The following is a 22646-nucleotide window of genomic DNA, read 5'->3' on the forward strand; positions in this document are numbered from 1 at the left end:
AAAATCCCCTAGTCGCCACATTCCGCCGTCTGTTCAGGTACGCTGAGGGAGAATTTAGCATGGCCAATGCACCAAACCAGCACGTCTTTTTCGGACTGCAAGAGGAAACCGGAGCACCCAGAGGAAACCCATGCAGGCACGGGGAGAACGTGCAGACTCCGCACAGACAGAGACCCAAGCTGGGAATTGAACCCGGGTCTCTGGCGCTGTGAGTCAGCAGTGCTAACCATTGCGCCACCGTCCCGAATTGTGCAAGGCATAATAATTCACACTGGGCCCTGAAATAGTGTAAATATACAAAGCATCACAAACGCACTTGAGTCATCTTTCTATCACTGCATTTTTTTTTATTGGGGAAAAGCTTGTGTGCTGGCATGTTTGCAGTCATCATACAAAAGGAAACACATCTACAAATTTGGATAATTTATACAAATAGAACAATCTCAAAAAATAAAACTTTTAATTTAGTAAACACGTTCTGTGCTCTTTAGCACCGTCTGGAATTACTCCACTGTATGCAATCCCTGAGCAGCAACACAAATGTATTAATTTATCAACTTTTCTCCTGAACCTGAAAGCGTTGGCCAGGAAGAGAGAAAGTCTCCCCCTGCATGGCTTAGGTTTCACCCTTAACTCTTGGACAGACCCATGAATGAATCATTGCTACAACACAATGCCAACAAAGCCAGAGCAATTAGTCACTTCTGCCACGCAATCGCACAAAAGAAGAAAATAAAGTCCCTGCTGTTTGATTTAAATGTGAGAAGTACAGATGCAAAGTGACATATTTGTGTTGTGACTCAGAAGTCATAGAAATACACCTGCTCCGTGGTCAGTAAAATCAATTAAATGCATTCAGTCGATCAAGAAACAACAGATGTAAACAAACCAAAAGTAACACAGCGAAAGAACAAATGCAGCTTGTGAATTTTTTTCCTTTATCCCCTAAAATACCAACAAATATGCCTTTACCAAAATGTATTTAATTCAAAAGCAAAGGGTTCTGCTATTGCTAAAGGAGAAGGGGATACAATTTAATGTTTCATTTCTCATTCCCTTCTAATTACAGTAACTCATACTCAATGACAAGGCCCGCTATCATTTTGCCAAAACCAACATCGAAGCAGCTTACGCACAATTGTTTACAGTACTCCGGAGCCATACATAACATGTCGAACATGAAAGACGCCTTTGCAGATGCGGGCACACTTTACAAATTCTCGACTTCAAGGCTGAATAGCCATTGTGCAGATAACTCAGCAGAGCCCTCCTAAGTCGTCCATCATCCCCGACAGGTAGGTGCCCCCAATTCACAAAGCCTTTGACAATTTGTTAAAACAAAGAGGTCTGTGACTTGTCTGCAACTTGCTTACAAGTGGTAAGCCGCAGCAAAAATAATCAGCCACTTGGAGATGCAGAGTAGATAGGCACTGTTAAGCTAACACTATGTGAGCCAGGCAATGGGTGTCAGGTGTGGGGAAGTCTTGAGACTGATGTGTTCCAAATGGAAGAAAAAAGTAAATTTGTTAACAATGTTTAACGTCATCCATTATTCCCTAAAGCATCCGTTATTTCCTAATTTGCTTCATTAAGTGCTCTAATTAGCTGTTGGTTAGTCAGAACCAAGGAAGACCAAGCTTTTGTAAAATCCGGGGTCAGAATTCCAGGGGAAGACCTCTCAAATCCACCATCCAATTCCATCGCCTCCAGTACAGGTCTCCATCATTTATGGGAGCTTCCCATTAGCTTTGTAAGGGGCGAAACCCACAACTGCCCTGAAGAGACTAGGGTCAGAGAGAGTGGGTGCGCAGACCCAGGGTCTCCGATACAGCTGGTTCCACTCTTTTGGTTCAGCAGAGCCCTGGTGCATCACTGGAAGCCAGTACACCAAGTGAGCTGGGGCGTGACAACTTTCAGAAAAGTGAATGAGGGTCTCATTAGTGGGTGAGTTGCCCGGATGCTGAAATAAAATATTTTCTGTTAAAATCTTTGAAAGGATGATGGAGGCTCCCTTTCTGAAGGTCAGACGGATGCCAGAGTTTCTAGCATCCTTGGGAAGGCAAGTGCAGGAGGTGCAGCCAGCATGTCCCATGATAACCAAGTGCTTCCTACTGACTCTGCAAACTCCAATTGGGCCAGTGCTGGAGGCCATTGCCGGGATTGTGACCAGAGGCTTTTCAGCCCTCACATCTTTGCTGATCCCTTCTCATTTTGAAAGTCCGTCTGCTTAAGTTTTACCGTCTCTTTTTTTTTGCACATTCAGGCCTTGTTTCTCCATGATGTTCCGCAGTTTGCGAAGGTTGGACTGGGTAATGGCGTCATCAGGCTTGAGTTGAAGAGCGCGGAGGTAGTTAGCCTCAGCCTCGTGCAGTTTTCCGTTCAGATGTAGAATGGCTCCCAGGTTCATCAATGCTACGGGGTACTGTCACAAAAGAGAAGACAGGGTGAGAGGGAAAACAGAAACACTCTGTAAACACTGACTAAGAATTGAAAGCAAAAAATAAACAACTGCTCATGTTAATCAGTCCTTCATACAGATGGGGGGGCAGAGTGGCACAGTGGTTAGCACTGCTGCCTCACAGCACCAGGGGCTTGGGTTCAATTCCAGCTTTGGGTGACTGTCTGTGTGGTGTTTGCACATTCTCCCAGTGTCGAGGGGAAGGCAAGATCAGGATATTGAACTTGATAATAGGCCATGATCAAAATGAATGGCAGAGCAGGCTCGAAGGGCTGAATGGCCTATTCCTGCTTCTACTTTCTATACCTGCGTGGGTTTACTCCGGTTTCCTCTGACAGCCCAGAGATGTGCAGGTTAGGTAGATTGGCCATGCTAAATTGCCTCTTAGTGCCCAAAGATGGGTAGATTGGTTGCGATTACAGGGATAGGCAGAGGGTAGGGCCTGGGTGGGATACTCTTTCCGAGAATTGGTGCAGATTTGATGGGCTGAATGGCCTCTTTCTGCACTGCAGGGATACTATTCTATTCCATGACAATGTGAAAGTTCAATGAGTATTTTGTAAAATCCAAAATCAATTGACTTTTAAATGTGGCTACCAGTTATATTTCAAGAACAGCAGACATTTAGGACACATTATTATCTAAGTACAAAGTTTGTGGAGTATATTTTCACTGCCATTGCCTGAGTGACAATCCAGCTATGTGAAACTGGTCATCCATCCATTGTAGAACACAACCAGATTTCATCTTGTTGAAATGAAATAATATCTGGCTTGTTCTACAACGTGAGTGAGCTGCATTGCTAGATAATCACCCAGGCAGGGAAGATGAAGAGTTGCTTACTCTACGTTGAAAAGGCACAGTGTTTCCAGTTCAACTTTCCATGAAAAAGACATTACAAACTGAAATCATATTTGCAATACATGAGCCTCAAGTTGACAAAACCACTTCAGTACCAACCCTGGGAATAAACCTACGGTAAGAAGTCTAACAACACCAGGTTAAAGTCCAACAGGTTTACTTGGTAGCAAAAGCCACAGCAATAAACCTATGGCACATCAAAACAAGGAATTACATCCAAGTGCAGTGTCACATGGCCTCATAACTTAAGCTGCAGTATATTCAACATTTTGTTACCCACTGCACCAAACTGGTACCTAAGTCATGAAAGAGTGAAGATAGATACAAATGCTCAATGAACGAGTTTCATCTTCTTGGTAGACTTGAAGGATTTTGCAGTGGTCATTATCATTACAACTGTGAGACTGAGAGCAGCTTCTATCACCGTCACATATTCTATTCAACACAGAAATCCAGATGTTGCTGTCAATGATTCTTTGTTCCTCCACAGGGTGCGGTGTTGAAATTCCCACAGACGGAGATCTTCTGAAATCATTTAAATTGGCATGAATGCCGGCTTTTCGGCTGCTGGGCTCACTGCACAAACCTTGATGTGGAGTTGCCAGCGTTGGACTGGGGTAAGCACAGTAAGTAGTCTCACAACACCAGGTTGCACAGACCTTGAAAAAGTTAGGCCATGTTGAACGATGTGCAACTGAGACACATCAATGTACCAAAATCATGATTACTGTTGAACAAGCACGCTGGTCCTGAAAAACGAGTGTTAGAATTTATGGAATGTCAATTATCTCAATTAGGATTTTTTAAAAATTCCACAAATGTTTTAAATAATTTTTTTCTTCATTTATAGGACATGGGCATTACTGGCTGGCCAGCATTTATTGCCCATCCCTAGTTCCCCATGGAGGACAGTTGAGAGTCAAACACATTGCTGTGGCTCTGGAGTGACATGTAGGCCAGAACTGGTAAAGATGGCGGATTTCCTTCCCTAAAAGACTTGAGTGAACCAAATCAGTTTTTCCCAACAATCGTCCCATGGTCATTAGTAGATTCTAAATTCCAGACTTTGTTCATTGAATTCAAATTCCGCTACCTGCCATGGCAGGATTCGAATCCATGTCCCCAGAACATTAGCTGAGTTTCCGGATTAATAGGCTAGTGATAATACCACCAGGCCATTGCCTCCTCATAAAATGTTGGCTTATGGTAGTTCAGCTTCTACCTTAGTCCCATGTGCCTGTCACAATTTTTACTTTGTCCAGTGTCTTTTGCAACATTTTACATGAAGAAAGAAAAATAATTTTTCTCACTGATTCTGAAAAAAACGACTATCATTTTGCTGAGGCATCATTTTCCATCGTCAGCAATATCTCCATCCATACAATGGAAATAAAAGGCAGGACAGATGTAAAATGAGCAGGCAAATCGATACTGCACATCAACCCCTCCAAACCAGCTGGAGTTGATTTTCTTCTTTCTACTTTCCTCTTCTCAGCTCAAATGAGCACTCGTTTTCCCCCCAAGTCAACCTGCATCTTTCACGTCATTGTTCACACTGCCATCCTTCTCCCCTTCAACTCGCTTAATTCTGTGGAGTTTGCACATTTTCCCAGTGTCTGCGTGGGTTTCCTCCGGGTGCTCCGGTTTCCTCTCACAGTACAAAGATGTGTGGGTTAGGTAGATTGTCCATGTGAAATTGCCCCTTAGTGTCAAAGGGACTAGCTGGGGTAAATGCATGGGGATAGGGCCTGGGTGGGATTGTGGTCGGTGCTGACTCGATGGGCCAAATGGCCTCCTTCAGCACTGTATGATTCTATGATTCTATCTGGCCCTTCTTTTCAGCCCCTCTCCCTGTCAAACTTGGACTTTTCCCACACCTCCTCCAGTTCATTCTGACACACAGCTCCCCCCTCCGAAGTCATTCCAAATGGGATTCTTCTTCCGACCCTACCCCAGTTCAGATTGTTACTTCCCAATCCAACCAAGCTGCCACGGTTTTTCATTCATTTTTCCAATTCAAAACTGCACTCTTCCTTCACCTTCAGTTAATACTCACCCTCCCCACCTCAATCCCAAAGTGCCCTAGCTTTTCCCTTGAAAGTGCTGCTCATGCTTTTTGCTGCTTCTACATGGCATCATAACTACCCTCCCCCGCACTATCCTCCTCATCTCCATTTCCTAATTATGAAACGTGGATGGTTACCATGCTTTGATATAGTAATCAAGCCAAAATCCTGACCATTTGGAGTTAGAAACACCTGGTCCTTTAATAAAAGGAAATTACTTCATATCTCTGACACACTGTAGGTGTGTGCACTTTATTTCCAGTGTGCTGTCATATCACAGCATTTAAAGCCTAAGACTAGAGCTACGACAGGAAAGGCACTTTAATTTAAGTGGTTTAATTTACTAGGGCGGAACCATATTTATTCATTGTCAAATAGGACAGGAAGTGTTGGTGTGCAGCCAATTTCCCCTGCTGGTTTGTGAAGAGGGATATAGTCACATCTTTAGTAATCTGAGACATTCACGCGGCAGCCTTGGCTTTCCAGCACCGGTCTTCAGTTTCACAAAGACCTTGTTCCTGGGACAACACAATCAACTAAAGCCCCCAGCCAAAAACATTTCTCTCATTTTTATCCACCCTGTTGCCATGCACCTTCAGTGGCTAAGACAAGTTGTCAAAAGGGATTCATAGCTCTCCAAGTCCTGAATAGGAAACCCTGTTGATCACATCCACAATTCACAGGGCCTTCTTTGCAACTTGATTTGCTCGTTCATTTTCTTTGTAAATGATCTCTGACATTATATTTGCTCCAGGAGACGCACCACCTTCATTATGTTTGTCCGCATTGTGGCTCACAAGATTAATGAGCGGTATAACGGTAAATGAATGTATATTGGTGAAGTTTCTCAGACTATCCTTTATTGAGTGCAGCTAATGAAACTTTTCACCTCATCAATAAAGACAGTCATTAATGCTGGAGTTCAATAATCCACTGCTGCTAGACTTCCATAAAAAGTGACACCACCTACAGTTTTGCTGGTCAAACGATCAAAAGACTCGCTTCATTTCTTGCATTGGATGAGACGTTTTATAAAGTGAGTAAAAGAGCAGAAAAATGCAACATTGACTGAGGCAAAGATGCCAAACTCATGAAAACCTTGAAATCCACAAGAGAGTAAATTAATCATCAGGCCGTATCCAATGCAATGCTTGCTTGGACAAGGAAACTCCAAGATGGTTGGGGAAAATCAGAGTCTGTTATCAAAAAATATCCTCCATGTTCTTTTGCGTCCGTTCCAAATTAATATCAGCTACAGACATGGAGGGAACCTATCTCAGAATGAAACTGAGGTTAAAGGGGGGGAAAATTTATTTTAAAAACTTTTCAGAGGTTTGTTCAAATGTTTACCAGAAGCCAATCAAGCTGAATAGAAATTGGGACTGGAATAAACAAATATACTTGGAGACGACATAATTGATTTTTAGAGGTACAGAATCAACCTTGGCAAGGTGAGTGCTGTTGAGTTTGTGCCATTTGGTAAACAAACAATTAAAATGTCTGCTGAATTGTATTTGTTGTAGACGCAGGGGTCAGAAAGCCCCTACAGCTACTGATTGACAATCAACGGCCATGTAGTCTTGGCCAAGTCCATTTCTGGGTGGTCATATCAATCACTGTGTACTGAAAACTTTTTTTCATTAGGATTTTGATTCTTCCTATATGGTGTATGGCAGTTTCCATCTGGCTCTATATTCGTTACTCAATGTAATACACGGAGTCATAAAAAAATGAATGGTAATTGTCAGTCTGGCATGCACAAAAATTCCATGTTTGGCATCCCCGCGAATACAAACGATATAATATTTAACAAATTTGAATGGTAACAAACTGATTCCAGTCTGCAAAGCTCCACTGACCACAGAGATTTACAAACTATGCAGACCTTTTTATTATAATTTCTGTGCTTTGCCTGGAGGTGTAATTCTAGACTGAATATCCTGTGATTGTTTGTATGAAATGACATTGGATAGAAACATTTTACAGTGAAAAATGTTGCTACCCACATAGTTCTGACGGGCGAAGCAAAAGTTTGTCACAATGCTTTGGATTTGAAAGTACAAATTCATTGGTTTTCCATTAACAGCACATATGTTGTCTGGGTCATGGCATTAAAGGCAAAAAGGGAGGGTATTTTGAAAGTCCGAACTCAATGTAGACACCAAGAAAGCAAAATGTAACAATACACTGAACCTTTTTGCCTAATGCATTTCAGACAAAACTTCAAAGCGTTCTTTTTCAGGCACAGAAGAGAAAGTAACTTAGCAGATGTTGGAGAAATGGCTCCTCCAACTGCAGCTGTTCAGAATCATGTGCATGTATGGTGGTGGGAAAAGAAGTCCTCAACAGAAAGGCAGCTACATAAAAAGCGAAGAAGGAAATGCAGCAGAACTTCTTATACCGGTTTCTTGGGCTCCTGGAAGCAAGGTTCCTTTAATGCTCAGTTATTTTTTATTTATTCATTCACAGGGTGTAGGTATTATTGGCTGAAGACCAGCATTTGTTTCCTATCCCTCATTACTCTTGGGAAGGTGGTGGTGAGCTGTCTTCTTGAACCACTGCAATCCATGTGGCGTCAGTACACCCACAGTGCTGTCAGAGAGGGAATTCCAGGATTTTGAATCTTCAACAGTGAAGGAACTGTGATATATTTCCAAGTCAGGATGGTGACTGGCTTGGAGGGGAACTTGCAAGTGGTGGTATTCCCATGAATCTGCTGCTCTTGTCCTTCTAGAGGTCATTGGAAAATGCTGTTGAAGGAACATGGTTAAGTTGTTTCAATGCATCTTGCAGTTTGTACACACTGCTGTCCTTGCACATTGGAGGTGGTAAAATCACCATAGTCCCAGATAATGACAGGCTGCCCTCCTTTTGAGGGGGAGAGCTGACTGATGGTGATTTAACTCAGGCGAGGGACAAGGTTGAGAAGACTGGACTTTCATGAATAACCTTGGTTAAGCTCAGTTGGCTGGACAGCTGGTTAGTGATGCAGAGTGTTGCAAAAAGTGCGGGTTCAATTCCTGTACTGGCTGAAGTTTTTCATGAAGGCCCCACCTTTGCAATCTTGCCTCTCATCTGAGGTGTGGTGATCCTCAGGTTAAAACACCACTAGTCAGCTTTTCAATTCAAAGGGGAGAACAGCCTATGGTCATCTGGAACTATGGCGACTTTACCTTTACTATTTATATCAGTGGGGAGGGGGGTGAATGGTTAAGGTGGCGGATGGGGTGCCAATCAAATGGGCCACGTTGTCCTGGATGGCGTTGAGCTTCTGGAATGTTATTGGAGTTGCCTTCATCCAGGCGAGTCAAAAGTATTCCATCATACACCTGAGGGCCTTGTAGAAGGTGGAAAGCTAAATGTTGCCTTTTGTGCGTCACCGTGCTTTGCACTATAACTATGCTGCATCTTCTGTGCTAATTCTTTGAAGGGTATCCCTTGTAACACTGACACTAGATATCTACAGGACAGGCACAGCTAGTGTTTAAAACGTAATTTTTATGAATTTTATGTTCATCCACATGAAGGATGTTAAGGCCGAGGAATGATACAATTTATGCTCTGGACACGCAGGGCGAGATTTTCCGGCCATTCTCGCCCCAAGACAGCAAAATCCCACCTGAGGTCAACGGACCTTTGCATGGTCTGCCCCCCCTGCCCGCTACAATTCTCGTGGCGGCTGGACAGGAAAAGTCCGCCTCCAATGTCAGCTTCAATCATTGCTCTATTATTCAATAATGCTGCTGTGAAGCAGCTTGGAATGTTCTCCTATGTTAGAGGTGCTAGATAAATGCAAGTTGTTGTTGTGCCAAGTTAACCTCTTGCTATTTCAGAAGAGCACACCCAGGTGCCATTATTCTGCCATTCTCCAGCTTCTCCATGGGAAATAGTCAATTCAGTGAATGCCAACCAGGACACATTTGTCAGGAAAGATGGTTTAAAGTCTCATCTAAATGATGACAACTCTGACACTGCAGTAATCCATTAGTACAACATGTATCAGGCCAGATTACATACTAAGGATCTGGTGGGAAGTTTGCAACCATGACCTTTTGACTTAGAGGCCAATATTTTGCCATTAGGCCAAAGGCTGTCACCAAATTGAAACAATAGACAGAGATGTAGGTGATATTGAGGATCTTAAATTTAATAAAATGGACAAAGGGAGCTAGCATAAGTCGGTAAGGACAGGAACTCAGTAAGAATAGGGCTTAGTGCAGACAACATGCAAGTAAAAATGTAGCGATCCCATGACAATATTCAAAATGAGCGAGGACGATCACCCCATGTCTTGGCTAATATTTATCTTCCCTCCAAAGTTACTGAAAGACTTCTGTTCATTTAGCACGTAGCTGTTTCTGGGATCTTGCTGTATGCAAATTGCCTGCCACACTTACTTGCATAAGGGCAACATTTCAAAGGCTATTTACTGGCTGCGAAACACTTCCAGATGCCCCAATCCTATTAAAAACATGTATAATAAAAAATGTATTTTTAAAATTTCCTTTGAGTTGGGGTTTTGCAAGGGCGGAGCTGAGCAAGGGAGGAATTGGAAAAATCAAGTTTGGAGGAAACATTGACATTATAACAACTTCAGAGGTGTGGCTGAGCAAAAGCTGAAGATGGATAACATACAGCTGATTAAGAGAATTATAGGACGTGAAATTTTAAACGCAGTTGCGTCAAATTAGATGCTATTGGGGCATAACAGTGCAATGAATACATTGGGATGTACCGCAGTTTTCATATCCGCTATTTGATAGATATTTGGCCTTAGCATGATAAATGGATTGATTCAAGTCAATTTAAAATATGGCAACCACTCTAATGTTCTCGGCAACCAAGTCTAAAGCCTCCCAGCAACCTTGATTGTCACCAGGTTCCAACCACACTCATGGATCAAGTTGAGTGACTTAGAAACATAGAAACATAGAAAAACTACAGCACAAAACAGGCCCTTCGGCCCCACAAGTTGTGCCGAACATATCCTTACCTTTTACGCCTACCTACAACCCTCCATCCTATTAAGTCCCATGTACTCATCCAGGAGTCTCTTAATAGAAACAGACTTATGTGAGACTGACATCCATTCGAGTATTTAGCCGCAGCTTGGTGGAAGGCAAATCCTTCCTTGAATTATTTACATTTTCTTTGCTATAAATTCACCTCATAATTTGGTGCCAGATCTTGCAACTAAACCAAAGAATATTCTATCATTAAATCGTGTGAAATTGAAACCAGGCTCAGCACACCCGCTTCAGGAATAACTACCCCCACTGACATGATTTTCACCTCCATACCAATTTAATGCCAATTCATGCCCTCACCCACCATGCTTTGCTCTTACATCTCAATTCCAACTCATTCAGTAACCACTATGGGCAGACCTCAAGAGCCATATTGAGATAAAATAAAGATCCAAATACCTATTACTGCTTTCAGAATAATTTTCAAAAGCCTCCCATTCCTGAAAGCCCATTCAAAACTTTAAAAGCCCCTCAAGTACTTAATCCCTTATCAAAAGATTTGTATTCATAAACTCATATCGACGACAGAAAATTATTTAATAACCTCTTTGAGCTATCAATCAAACTGTTAACTTACAACCTCCTTGCTGGCCTAATTGTAGGTTATGGAAAGCAGCCAACCATTAATCATGAAATTATGACAACAAATAGCTATTGTAATTACCAGAACAAATTAGTTTCAACTCTTGTTGACAATGATAGGCTTTTTAAATGTTTTTAAAATGTGGGGATTTAAATAACTTGATGGCTTGACAATTCCACATACCTCATGAACATTTATGTCTCCTCCACAAATTTGTGATTCTCACACTGAAGGATAAAGTCCTTTCTTCAGAGAAAATGGGCTATGTTTGAGCTACTTCTAACAACGTTGCTGAATATGGGTTTCCCTCAAATGCGAGTCCCCTAGCCGCAAGATTGGGATCTTTTAGAAATGGAAGGGGAACTTGCGGATCTAGGTCCCATCTGCCACTTTTATCTGCTCGTGGAGGTTCCACGGCTCTGAGAAAATACGGCCTATTGTTTTCTTTGAAGAAAAGTGAGATAGAACCTTGTGATCTGAACAAAAGCACCAAAATCCCATATTTATATGTTTTATCCAGTACATCACGCCACATGAATTACTATATAGGTCCTTAACTAAAACTTCCCAGAGAAGCTTTGAAAATGCAGATTGAGTGTGATGACAAAAACAACATCTTTCATTTAACTTTTCATGTTAGCTTAATGTCAAAAGGCAAGATTCTCCGGCCTCCCAACCGCATGTTTCCCACTGGCGGGAGGTGGCGTGTTGTTTGCTAGCGACAGGATTCTCTGGTCCCACTGCTACCAATGGGAATTCCCATTGACGTCACCCCACCCCAATGGGAAACCCATGGGTGGGGTGCACTGCCGGCGGGAGCGGAAAATCCCGCCAGCGTGAACAGCCGGAGAATTCCAGCCAAAGGCTGAAGTTTAAAAATAATATTCATTTTTAAAAATTGCTTTAATTTACCAATATATTCAATATAACAGACTCTTTTTGTAACTGGCATAATTATAGAACTCATAAAATTTTATACATGAAAACCCATTTTACCTTTAAAAACACCTTTTAGTGTGTCCCATAGAAATGTCTAAAAGCAATATGAACTGTTTATATCAGCACTGAATAACATTTTAAGAGTAGTAATGTTTCTTAATGTGCAACAAGTGCTTGTGTTCAGAACAAAATAATGACTGTCAACTATAGACAAAAATACATTTAAGTGTACAGCTGTTTACTGCACATTGTAACTAAGTTTATAAAGCCACAGCTTTACCTCATAATTGTTAATGGTTATGTGTTAAGTGCATAATTAAATGACATTTTTTGAAAATGGATAATTTAGTGTGTATTACCCTCATTTCTTTCACCGCAGATTCTCCAACAACTGTTCATTTATCTACAAAGGTACTCAATGTGAGTATTGCCGCACTTTAAACTGAAAACTGTCCGAATACCAACTGAATTAAATAGTATGTTTTGCAACATATCACTTTCTGTCATAGCAAAGCTTATGTGACTTTCTCATCTGTATCCCACTGTGTACCGAAATGGGGCAAACAGATTTAGGGGTTTAGGGTGCAAATTCCACTATGTATCGACACAAAAGTCGCAGTATAAGCGGTACAGTCACACAGTGGTTAGCACTGCTGTCTCGCAGCTCCAGGGACCAGGGTTCGATTCCCGGCTTGGGTTACCGTCTGTGCCATGTTCTCCCCATGTCTGCGTGAGTTTCTTCCGGCTACTCCAGTTTTCTCCCACAGTCTGAAAGACATGCTGGTTAGGCGCACTGGCCATGTTAAATTCTCCCTCAGTCTACCGAACAGGTGCCGGAGTGTGGCAACTTGGGGATTTTCACAATAACTTCACTGCAGTGTTAATGTAAGCCTACTCAGGACACTAATAAATAAACTTTAAAAAAGAGTCAGGACCAGATCTAAATCTGAAGCTGAGCACCATGCGGTCCCTCAGGGAGACTTTCTCACACCATCTGATTTCAATCTGGTGTGGAAAATAAGCTCGGAGCAGAGTTGAGCCAAATTCGAAAAGTTAGACCTGTTTGCGCATTTCAAAAAAATCACCACAATCTCGCTTACATTCTTCAAATATCAAATAGGAGAAGGGCACAGAGAATGCTTGTAGGCATCCAAAAAGCTCTCTCCTGCCATGCATAGTGTGATTGCCCAGCTGTAACTTTAATGTAATTAATAGGGGGAGGGATGGGGCATTGTTTTGGAATGATGTAATATGGAGAAGTCTGTGTTAATCATGGGATGTCGCAGTTCTGGTTCTGATTGTATTCACTTACATTTGGTCGCAGTCCTGCTGCCAATCCGTAATGTTTCTCAGCTGCTTCATTCAGGCCAGCTTGTCTGATGAACAAAGAACAGTTTTCAAATGAAATGAAATCTGACTTCAGACACGTGTCATAAAAATGGTTTACATTTCAGATAGAAAAGCGGACAGTCCTACCAGATGTTGAACAGGGAGGACACAGTACGGCAAATGCACCACATTGCACGGGAAAGCCCCGTCATGTATTGTACACGAAGCATGAGGGACAACTCCCAAAGTTGCATGTATAATTTGCATTTTAAGTGTAGACATCCAAAAAATTCAAAGTATTGGCACACGTCTTGTGCAAATTCATTTGTGTTATTGTAATTTTCAGCAATGTACCTGAAGTAACGATAGTGATCACAACATTAAACATTGATGCACATCACACACTGGTTCGTTCCTTCATTGATGTAAGGTGCTAACCCATGTTGACAAGTGATTCCACAGTGCTAAACACCCTTCAAATACTTGGGTCTATATGACCATTCCTCACGTACGAGTCCAAAATGTTATCGTGAGTACAGAATATTGGAACCAAGCTAGATTATGTCCTCTTCTACATACCCATTTTTCAGCAGGAGCCATTGAGTACCAGGTATAAAACCAGAAAATGCTGGGACTATTCTAAGGACAGCACTATACTAAGGGCAGCACGGTGGCACAGTGGTTAGCACTGCTGCCTTGCAGCGCCAGGGACCCGGCTTGGGTCACTGTCTGTGTGGAGTTTGCACATTCTCCCCGTGCCTGCGTGGGTTTCCTCCAGATGCTCCGGTTTCCTCCCACAGTCCAAATATGTGCAGGTTAGGTTGATTGGCCATGCTAAGTTGACCCAAGTTTTGGGAGGATCAGCAGGGTAAATATGTGGGGTTACGGGGATATGGTGGGATTGTTGTCGATGTAGGCTCGATGGGCTGAATGGCCTCCTTCTGTACTGTAGGGATTTTATGATTCTATGATATTCAACTGGTTCGGTAGCATCCATTTCTGGTTGGTGAATTTTTGTATGAAACGTTAACTTGGGCCTCTCTCCATAGATGCTGAGTTCTTCCAGCATTTTCTATCTTTATTTTGAATTTTCAACATCCACAGTATTTTTTTTTGCATTGGGAATGGGAACCCTGTTTGATCTTCCCCTCCATTGCTTTGAAGCCAACTGTAGCACCCCTATCACCGGTCTGACCAAGACTCATCAATTCAGCACAATAGGAAACCTTTCTGCTCTGCATAGCTTCCAATGGACAAAGACTTAATGAAAAAGTGTGCATTGACTCTGCATAAAATGCAGAACAGGGACGAAGTAGAAAGGGTTGACAGCTTCAAGTTTTTAGGTGTCCAGATCACCAACCTGTCCTGGTCTCCCCATAACTATAGTTAAGAAAGCCCACCAATGCTTCTACTTTCTCAGAAGACTAAGGAAATTTGGCGTGTCAGCTACGACTCTCACCAACTTTTACAGATGCACCATAGAAGGCATTCTTTCTGGTTGTATCACAGCTTGGTATGGCTCCTGCTCTGCCCAAGACTGCAAGGAATACAAAAGGTCATGAATGTAGCCCAATCCATCACGCAAACCAGCCTCCCGTCCATTGACTTTGTCTACACTTCCCGCTGCCTCAGCAAAACAGCCTGCATAATTAAGGACCCCACGCACCCCAGACATTCTCTCTTCCACCTTTTCCGTCGGGAAAAAGATACAAAAGTCTGAGGTCACGTACCAACCGACTCAAGAACAGCTTCTTCTCTGCTGCCATCAGACTTTTGAATGGACCTACCTTGCATTAAGTTGCTCTTTCTCCACACCCTAGCTATAACTGTAACACAATATTCTGCAGTCTCTCGTTTCCTTCTCTATGAACGGTATGCTTTGTCTGTATAGCGCGCAAGAAACAATACTTTTCACCGTATGTTAATACATGTGACAATAATAAATCAAATCAAAATCAAATGATTGGTTCAGAATATTATCAATTAGTAGATTATTTTGCAGCTTTATTTAGAAATTAGTTCGTATTGATGTGCGACTCTCTGCAGTCTTTCTCACTTAAACATAGAACATAGAACATAGAACATTACAGCGCAGAACAGGCCCTTCGGCCCACGATGTTGCACCGACCAGTTAAAAAAAAACTGTGACCCTCCAACCTAAACCAATTTCTTTTCGTCCATGAACCTATCTACGGATCTCTTAAACGCCCCCAAACTAGGCGCATTTACTACTGATGCTGGCAGGGCATTCCAATCCCTCACCACCCTCTGGGTAAAGAACCTACCCCTGACATCGGTTCTATAACTACCCCCCCTCAATTTAAAGCCATGCCCCCTCGTGTTGGATTTCTCCATCAGAGGAAAAAGGCTATCACTATCCACCCTATCTAAACCTCTAATCATCTTATATGTTTCAATAAGATCCCCTCTTAGCCGCCGCCTTTCCAGCGAAAACAATCCCAAATCCCTCAGCCTCTCCTCATAGGATCTCCCCTCCATACCAGGCAACATCCTGGTAAACCTCCTCTGCACCCTCTCCAAAGCCTCCACATCCTTCCTGTAATGTGGGGACCAGAACTGCACACAGTACTCCAAGTGCGGCCGCACCAGAGTTGTGTACAGTTGCAACATAACGCTACGACTCCTAAATTCAATCCCCCTACCAATAAACGCCAAGACACCATATGCCTTCTTAACAACCTTATCTACTTGATTCCCAACTTTCAGGGATCTATGCACACATACACCTAGATCCCTCTGCTCCTCCACACTATTCAAAGTCCTCCCGTTAGCCCTATACTCAACACATCTGTTATTCCTACCAAAGTGAATTACCTCACACTTCTCCGCATTAAACTCCATCCGCCACCTCTCGGCCCAACTTTGCAACCTGTCTAAGTCTTCCTGCAAACTACGACACCCTTCCTCACTGTCTACCACACCACCGACTTTGGTGTCATCAGCAAATTTGCTAATCCACCCAACTATACCCTCATCCAGATCATTAATAAATATTACAAACAGCAGTGGCCCCAAAACAGATCCCTGAGGTACACCACTTGTAACCGCACTCCATGATGAATATTTACTATCAACCACCACCCTCTGTTTCCTATCCGCTAGCCAATTCCTGGTCCAATTTCCTAGATCACCCCCAATCCCATACATCTGCATTTTCTGCAGAAGCCTACCATGGTGAACCTTATCAAACGCCTTACTAAAATCCATATATACCACGTCCACTGCCTTGCCCCCATCCACCTCCTTGGTCACTTTCTCAAAAAACTCAATAAGGTTAGTAAGGCACGACCTACCTGCCACAAAACCATGCTGACTATCACCTATCAATTCATTACTCTCCAAATAACTATAAATCCTATCCCTTATAATTTTTTCCAACATCTTGCCGACAACAGAAGTGAGACTCACCGGTCTATAATTCCCGGGGAAGTCTCTGTTCCCCTTCTTAAACAATGGGACAACATTCGCTAACCTCCAATCTTCTGGTACTATACCAGAGGCCAACGACGACCTGAAGATCAGAGCCAGAGGCTCTGCAATCACTTCTCTTGCCTCCCAGAGAATCCTTGGATAAATCCCATCCGGACCAGGGGATTTATCTATTTTCAGACCCTCCAGAATATCCTGCACATCCTCCTTATCAACTGTAATACTGTCTATTCTACTCCCTTGCAACCCAGTGTCCTCCTCAGCTATATTCATGTCCCCTTGCGTGAACACCGAAGAGAAATATTGGTTCAATGCTTCACCAATCTCCTCCGGTTCCACACATAACTTCCCTCTGCCATCTATAACTGGCCCTAAACTTGCCCTAACCAACCTTCTGTTCTTGACATACCTATAGAACGCCTTAGGATTCTCTTTAACCCTATCCGCCAAAGTCTTCTCATGTCCCCTTTTAGCCCTTCTAAGCTCGCTCTTCAACTCCCTCTTAGCCAATCTAAAGCTTTCTAGTGCACTACCCGAGTGCTCACGTCTCATCCGAACATAAGCCTCCTTTTTCTTTTTAACCAACAAAGAAACTTTTTTGGTGCACCACGGTTCCCTAGCCCTACCAATTCCTCCTTGCCTGACAGGGACATACCTATCACAGACTCGCAGTAGCTGCTCCTTGAAAAAACTCCACATGTCGGACGTTCCCAGTCCCTGTAATCTCCTAGTCCAACCTATGTTTCCTAATTCTCTCCTAATAGCCTCATAATTACCCTTCCCCCAGCTAAAACCACTGGCCCGAGGTTCATGCCTATCCCTTTCCATCACTAAGGTGAACGTAACCGAATTGTGGTCACTATCACCAAAATGCACACCAACTTCCAAGTCTAGCACCTGGTCTGGCTCATTTCCCAGCACCAGATCCAATATAGCCTCACCTCTAGTTGGCCTGTCTACATACTGAGTCAAAAAACCTTCCTGCACGCTTTGAACAAAAACTGACCCCTCTAACGAGCTAGAGCTATAACAATTCCAGTCAATATTAGTCAAGTTAAAATCCCCCATAACAATTGCCCTATTACTTTCACTCCTAAGCAGGATTGACTCCGCAATCCTTTCCTCAACCTCTCTAGAACTTTTAGGAGGTCTATAAAAGACTCCCAACAGGGTGACCTCTCCTCTCCTATTTCTAATCTCCGCCCATACTACCTCAACAGATAAGTCCTCATCAAACCTCCTCTCTGACACTGTGATACAATCTCTGACCAATAATGCTACCCCTCCCCCTCTTCTACCTCCTTCCCTACTTCGACTAAAACATTTGAACCCCGGGACCTGCAGCATCCATTCCTGCCCCTGCTCTATCCATGTCTCTGAAATAGCCACAACATCGAAGTCCCAGGTACTGATCCACGCTGCAAGTTCACCCACTTTATTGCGAATACTCCTGGCATTGAAGTATACACATTTCAAACCCTGCTCCACCCCACCTCTGCAATGCCGTGCATTGCAGTCCCCATCCATGCATCCCTCACTTTCAGCCCCACTACTCAGGATCCCTCCCCCCCCCCGAATCAGTTTAAACCTCCCTGCATGGCCTTAGCAAATTTACCCCCCAGGATATTGGTCCCCTTCTGATTAAGGTGTAGACCATCCTTCTCATAGAGGTCACACCTTCCCCAGTACGAGCCCCAATTGCTTAAGTACCTGAACCCCTCCCTCCTGCACCATCCCCTCAGCCATGAATTCAAACCTTCCCTCTCCCTATTCCTCTCTAAACTATCCCGTGGTACAGGCAAGAGTCCAGAGATAACCACTCTGTCAGTCTTGGCCTTTAGTTTCCACCCCAACTCCATAAATCCCTGCCTAATATCCCCTTCCCCTATCCTCCCTATGTCGTGTGTCCCCACATGTACAATAACTTGTGGTTTATCTCCCTCCCCCCTAAGAGTCCTGAATACCCTGTCAGACACATCCCGGACCCCAGCCCCTGGTAGGCAACACACCAACCCTGAGTCCCTACCTTTAGTTCCGACCCTCCTATCTGTCCCCTTAATTGTGGAGTCCCCAATCACAAGGCCCAGTCTTTTACAGCCCCTAACCACCTGAGCTTTCTCACTCGGCTCACCCCCAGAGATCTGCTCTCTATGCTCAGTTGATTCCTCCTCAACTGTAGCCTCCAGCACCGAAAACCTATTATGGAGGGGAACCGCCCCAGGGGATTGTCTTCCCGATTGCTTCTTACCCCTCCTCCTGGCATTGACCCAAGCCTCATTTCTAGGAGTTACTATTTCTCTATAACTCCTATCAACTTCCACCTCCGCCTCCCGAATTATGCGGAGTTCCTCTATCTCCCCCTCCAGCTCCTTTACACGCTCCTCCAGAAGCTGCAATCTAATGCACTTCTTACAACTAAAATCTCCTGAAACACTACTGGATTTCCTCACCACATACATCCCACAGGAGATGCAGCATACTGCCTGAACTGCCATCCCTGAAGCCATTACCAGCAAGAAAAAAAGAAAACAAAAAAAAAAAACTTAGTGTTTTCATTTAGTGCTGGCAAAACTAACAGAGAGGTAGAAGCTAAGTGTCATGGGCAGCAAGCAGTTAGGAAGGCAAATGGTAGGTTGGCCTTCATTGCAAGATTACTTCAGTACAGGAGCAAGGATGTCTTACCACAGCTGTACTGGGCCTTGGTGAGACCATTCCTGGAGTATTTTTTGGTCTCCTTATCTAAGAAACAATATTCTTGCCATCGAGGATGGAGTGCAGTGAAAGTTCACCAGACTGATTCCTGGGATGGCCATGTGTTGTATGAGGAGAGATTGGGTCAACTTGGCCTGTATTCACTGGAATTTACAAGAGCGAGAGGGGACCTTTTTGAAAAATGTAACATTCTGAAAAGGCTGGACAAACTAGATGCAGGGACATTCTTCCTGGAGGGGGAGGGAGTGGCAGGAAGATCTAGAACAAGTGGTCAGAGTCTTCGCATATGGGATAGGCCCATTTAGGACTGAGATTAGGAGAAACCTCTTCACTCAGAGGGTAGTGAACGGTGGAATTCTCGACCATCGAAGGCTGTGGAGGCCAAGTCACATGAATATCTTTAAGAACTAATTAGATTTTTAGACTCTAAAGTTGTCAAGGAGTATGGGGAGAGCACAGGAGTATGGTGCTGCGGTAGAGGAGTAGCCATGATCATGTTGCATACCATTGCAGGCTCAAAAGCCTGAACGGCATTCTCAAGCTCCTAATTTCTATCTTTCTATGTTTCTCCCTGAAAATAATAAGATATTTCCATGCGATTGTTGCTATTCCATTGTGTTCTTGTAAACAAATGAAACTGATGAGTTATCGTGAAGATGTTTTTACTCACAATTCTTATTTATCTCACAAGTTGCCATCTGCCAAAATATTTGAATATTTTTTGCTGCTGGATCCCGGAGAAATTCAGTATTGATCAACTGGGTGGGATTTTCCAGCCCTTCCCACCAGCGGGATCCTCCAGTCTCACCCTCCCTGAAGTTGACCCCCGCCCCCCACCCCCCTCCCCCCCCCCACCCCCGCTCTGCCCTGCTACTTCAGAGAGTTTCCTGGTGGCAGGGAGGGCAAGCCATGCAAAAGCCTGGAGATTTTGGCGGGACCAGAAGATCCCACTGGTGGCCAATGGCTCACTGCATCCACCGTGGGTAAACCCGCCATGGCAGTGGGGTGGTGGTGGTGGGGGGTGGGGGGGGGGGGGGGGGGATGTGCAGAATATTTCGGCCAATACGGGTGAGAGAAAAAAAATCTTGTTACACTACCGAGTTAGTCCAGTTCCAACAAATGGTCCCATGTGAGGCTTAATGTTATTATTCAGAATGTCTGTTGCCAAATACAGATCAATTAGAACAATAAATTAGATTAATTGTAGATTGATGCGTCAATGCACTCAATTGAAAACTATCAACAGTTTAGGTCGTGCAATGACTTCAACGAGGCCCATGAGGTTGGCTTCTTGGAGTATGAGTTCCTTGATTGAGGTCATAATTGCCTGCTCAATCAGACAAGCTCACCTGTATGTAAATATGAGAGTGTCAGGTCCACTGTACTCTGACTGTGTACCTGAAGCACTCTCAGAGTGGAATTGAGTTTGTTATTGACGGAAATCTGGTGAAGGAATAGGCCCCTAACTCTTTTGCTGGCCTGATGAAATGTAACATTTAACTAATGATCATTTAAAGAAGAGTGCACAGCTAAAATATTTATGGTAAAGTTTTATTCTACCACGCAAGACCTTGGAGTAATTCCTCACTGTGCCACCCAGATGTAAAACTGGACTTAAACATCAGCTCATCCCCATAATGGACAGCGAGCCAGTTTTCTGCTCAGCTGACACATTGAAATTCTACCTTGCTACTTCAGCAGAGATATCTTAATGTCAAACATTGGTCGAATTTGCCGACAGGTTTTTATTTTGTAGCTAACGCTCTGATCTCCAATAACCTTGCTTGCTGTCTCAAACAAGATAATGAGAGTGGAGGAAGTAAAGACCAGAGGGGGTAAAATTCTCACCAGCGATTTCTCACCAGAAAATCCCTACGGTGCAGAAGGCGGCTATATGGCCCAGTGAGTCTGCACCAGTTCTCCGTCAGAGCATTTTACCAAGGCCGACCTCCGACCTATCCCCATAACCCCGCACATTTACCACGACTAATCCCCCTAACCTACACATCTTGGGACACTAAGGGGCAATTTACCATGGCCAATCCACCTAACCTGCATATCTTTAGACTGTGGGAGAAAATTGGAGCACCCGAAGGAAACCCATGCAGACACAGGGAGAATGTGCAAACTCCACACAGACAGTGACTTCAGGACAGAATCAAACCCAGGTCCCTGGTGCTGTGAGCATAGAATGGAAATATGTTGCAAGTGGCCTGCCAAAGAGGTCAGTGTTAAGAGTTGCCTCCTGCAGCACACATATAGTGAATTGGATCAAAGAATAGAGGGAATAATGTTGAAATGTGCTGAAATTGAGGCTGTGGCAAAGATTGCTGGGGACATAAATAAACTAACAAGGTAGGCGGATAGATGGCATTTCAATGTCGAAACATATGAATAAAACAATTTGGAAGTAAGAACAGAAATGGAAATACATTTTGAATGATAAGACTTTAAATGGAAAAGAATAACCAAAGTGGCCCAGATATGAAAATACACATTTAAGGTGGCAGCACACGTGGTTAAGACCAGAAAACCAGCAAACACAATCCTTGGTTTTGTAGCTAGGGGATAAGATTACAAAAGCAAGACGATAATGTTAAACTTGAACCAGAGCTTAGTTATGCTACAACTGGAGTTTTGGTGCCACATTTGGAGTTTTGGGCACTGTTTTAGTTACTTACTGTCAGGAGTTTACAACCACAATGGAGAAGGTACGGCATAGATTCGCTACAGATTTACCAGGGATGCGGTCTTACACTTATGGAGAGCAACACAAAAAACTAAGAGTCATGGAGTTATTTACGGCACAGAAGAAGGTTATTTTATAGAATTTATAGAAACCCTACAGTGCAGAAGGAGGCCATTCGGCCCATCGAGTCTGCACCGACCACAATCCCACCCAGGCCCTACCCCCACATATTTACCCGCTAATCCCTCTAACTACGCATCTCAGGGACAATTTTTAACCTGGCCAATCAACCTAACCCGCACATCTTTGGACTGTGGGAGGAAACCGGAGCACCCGGAGGAAACCCACGCAGACACGAGGAGAATGTGCAAACTCCACACAGACAGTGACCCGAGCCGGGAATCGAACCCGGGACCCTGGAGCTGTGAAGCAGCAGTGCTAACCACTGTGCTACCGTGCTAACCACTGTGCTACCGTGCCTGTACAGTCAGATAATAGGTAGGATGTACAGGGACTGGAGCATAGACATGAT

The 22646-nt window shown here is 43.6% G+C and overlaps 1 protein-coding gene across 2 annotated transcripts in view; it reads right to left on the reverse strand.

Annotated features, from left to right (window-relative positions):
- Nucleotides 1–329: 329 nt before the first annotated feature.
- The window catches only part of LOC144499086 (protein O-mannosyl-transferase TMTC2-like), a 189339-nt gene continuing 167022 nt past the window's right edge, over nucleotides 330–22646 (reverse strand). For both annotated transcript variants that reach the window (XM_078221158.1, XM_078221157.1), the window contains exons 11-12: nucleotides 13247–13310; nucleotides 330–2422 (exon numbers count right to left, since the gene is read on the reverse strand). In XM_078221158.1, the coding sequence (XP_078077284.1) occupies nucleotides 2228–2422; nucleotides 13247–13310 (259 nt within the window). In that variant the 3' untranslated portion in view covers nucleotides 330–2227. The remainder of the gene's footprint in view (nucleotides 2423–13246; nucleotides 13311–22646) is intronic.

The sequence above is a fragment of the Mustelus asterias genome, chromosome 9 (assembly GCF_964213995.1).
Source record: "Mustelus asterias chromosome 9, sMusAst1.hap1.1, whole genome shotgun sequence".
Classification (NCBI taxonomy): domain Eukaryota; kingdom Metazoa; phylum Chordata; class Chondrichthyes; order Carcharhiniformes; family Triakidae; genus Mustelus; species Mustelus asterias.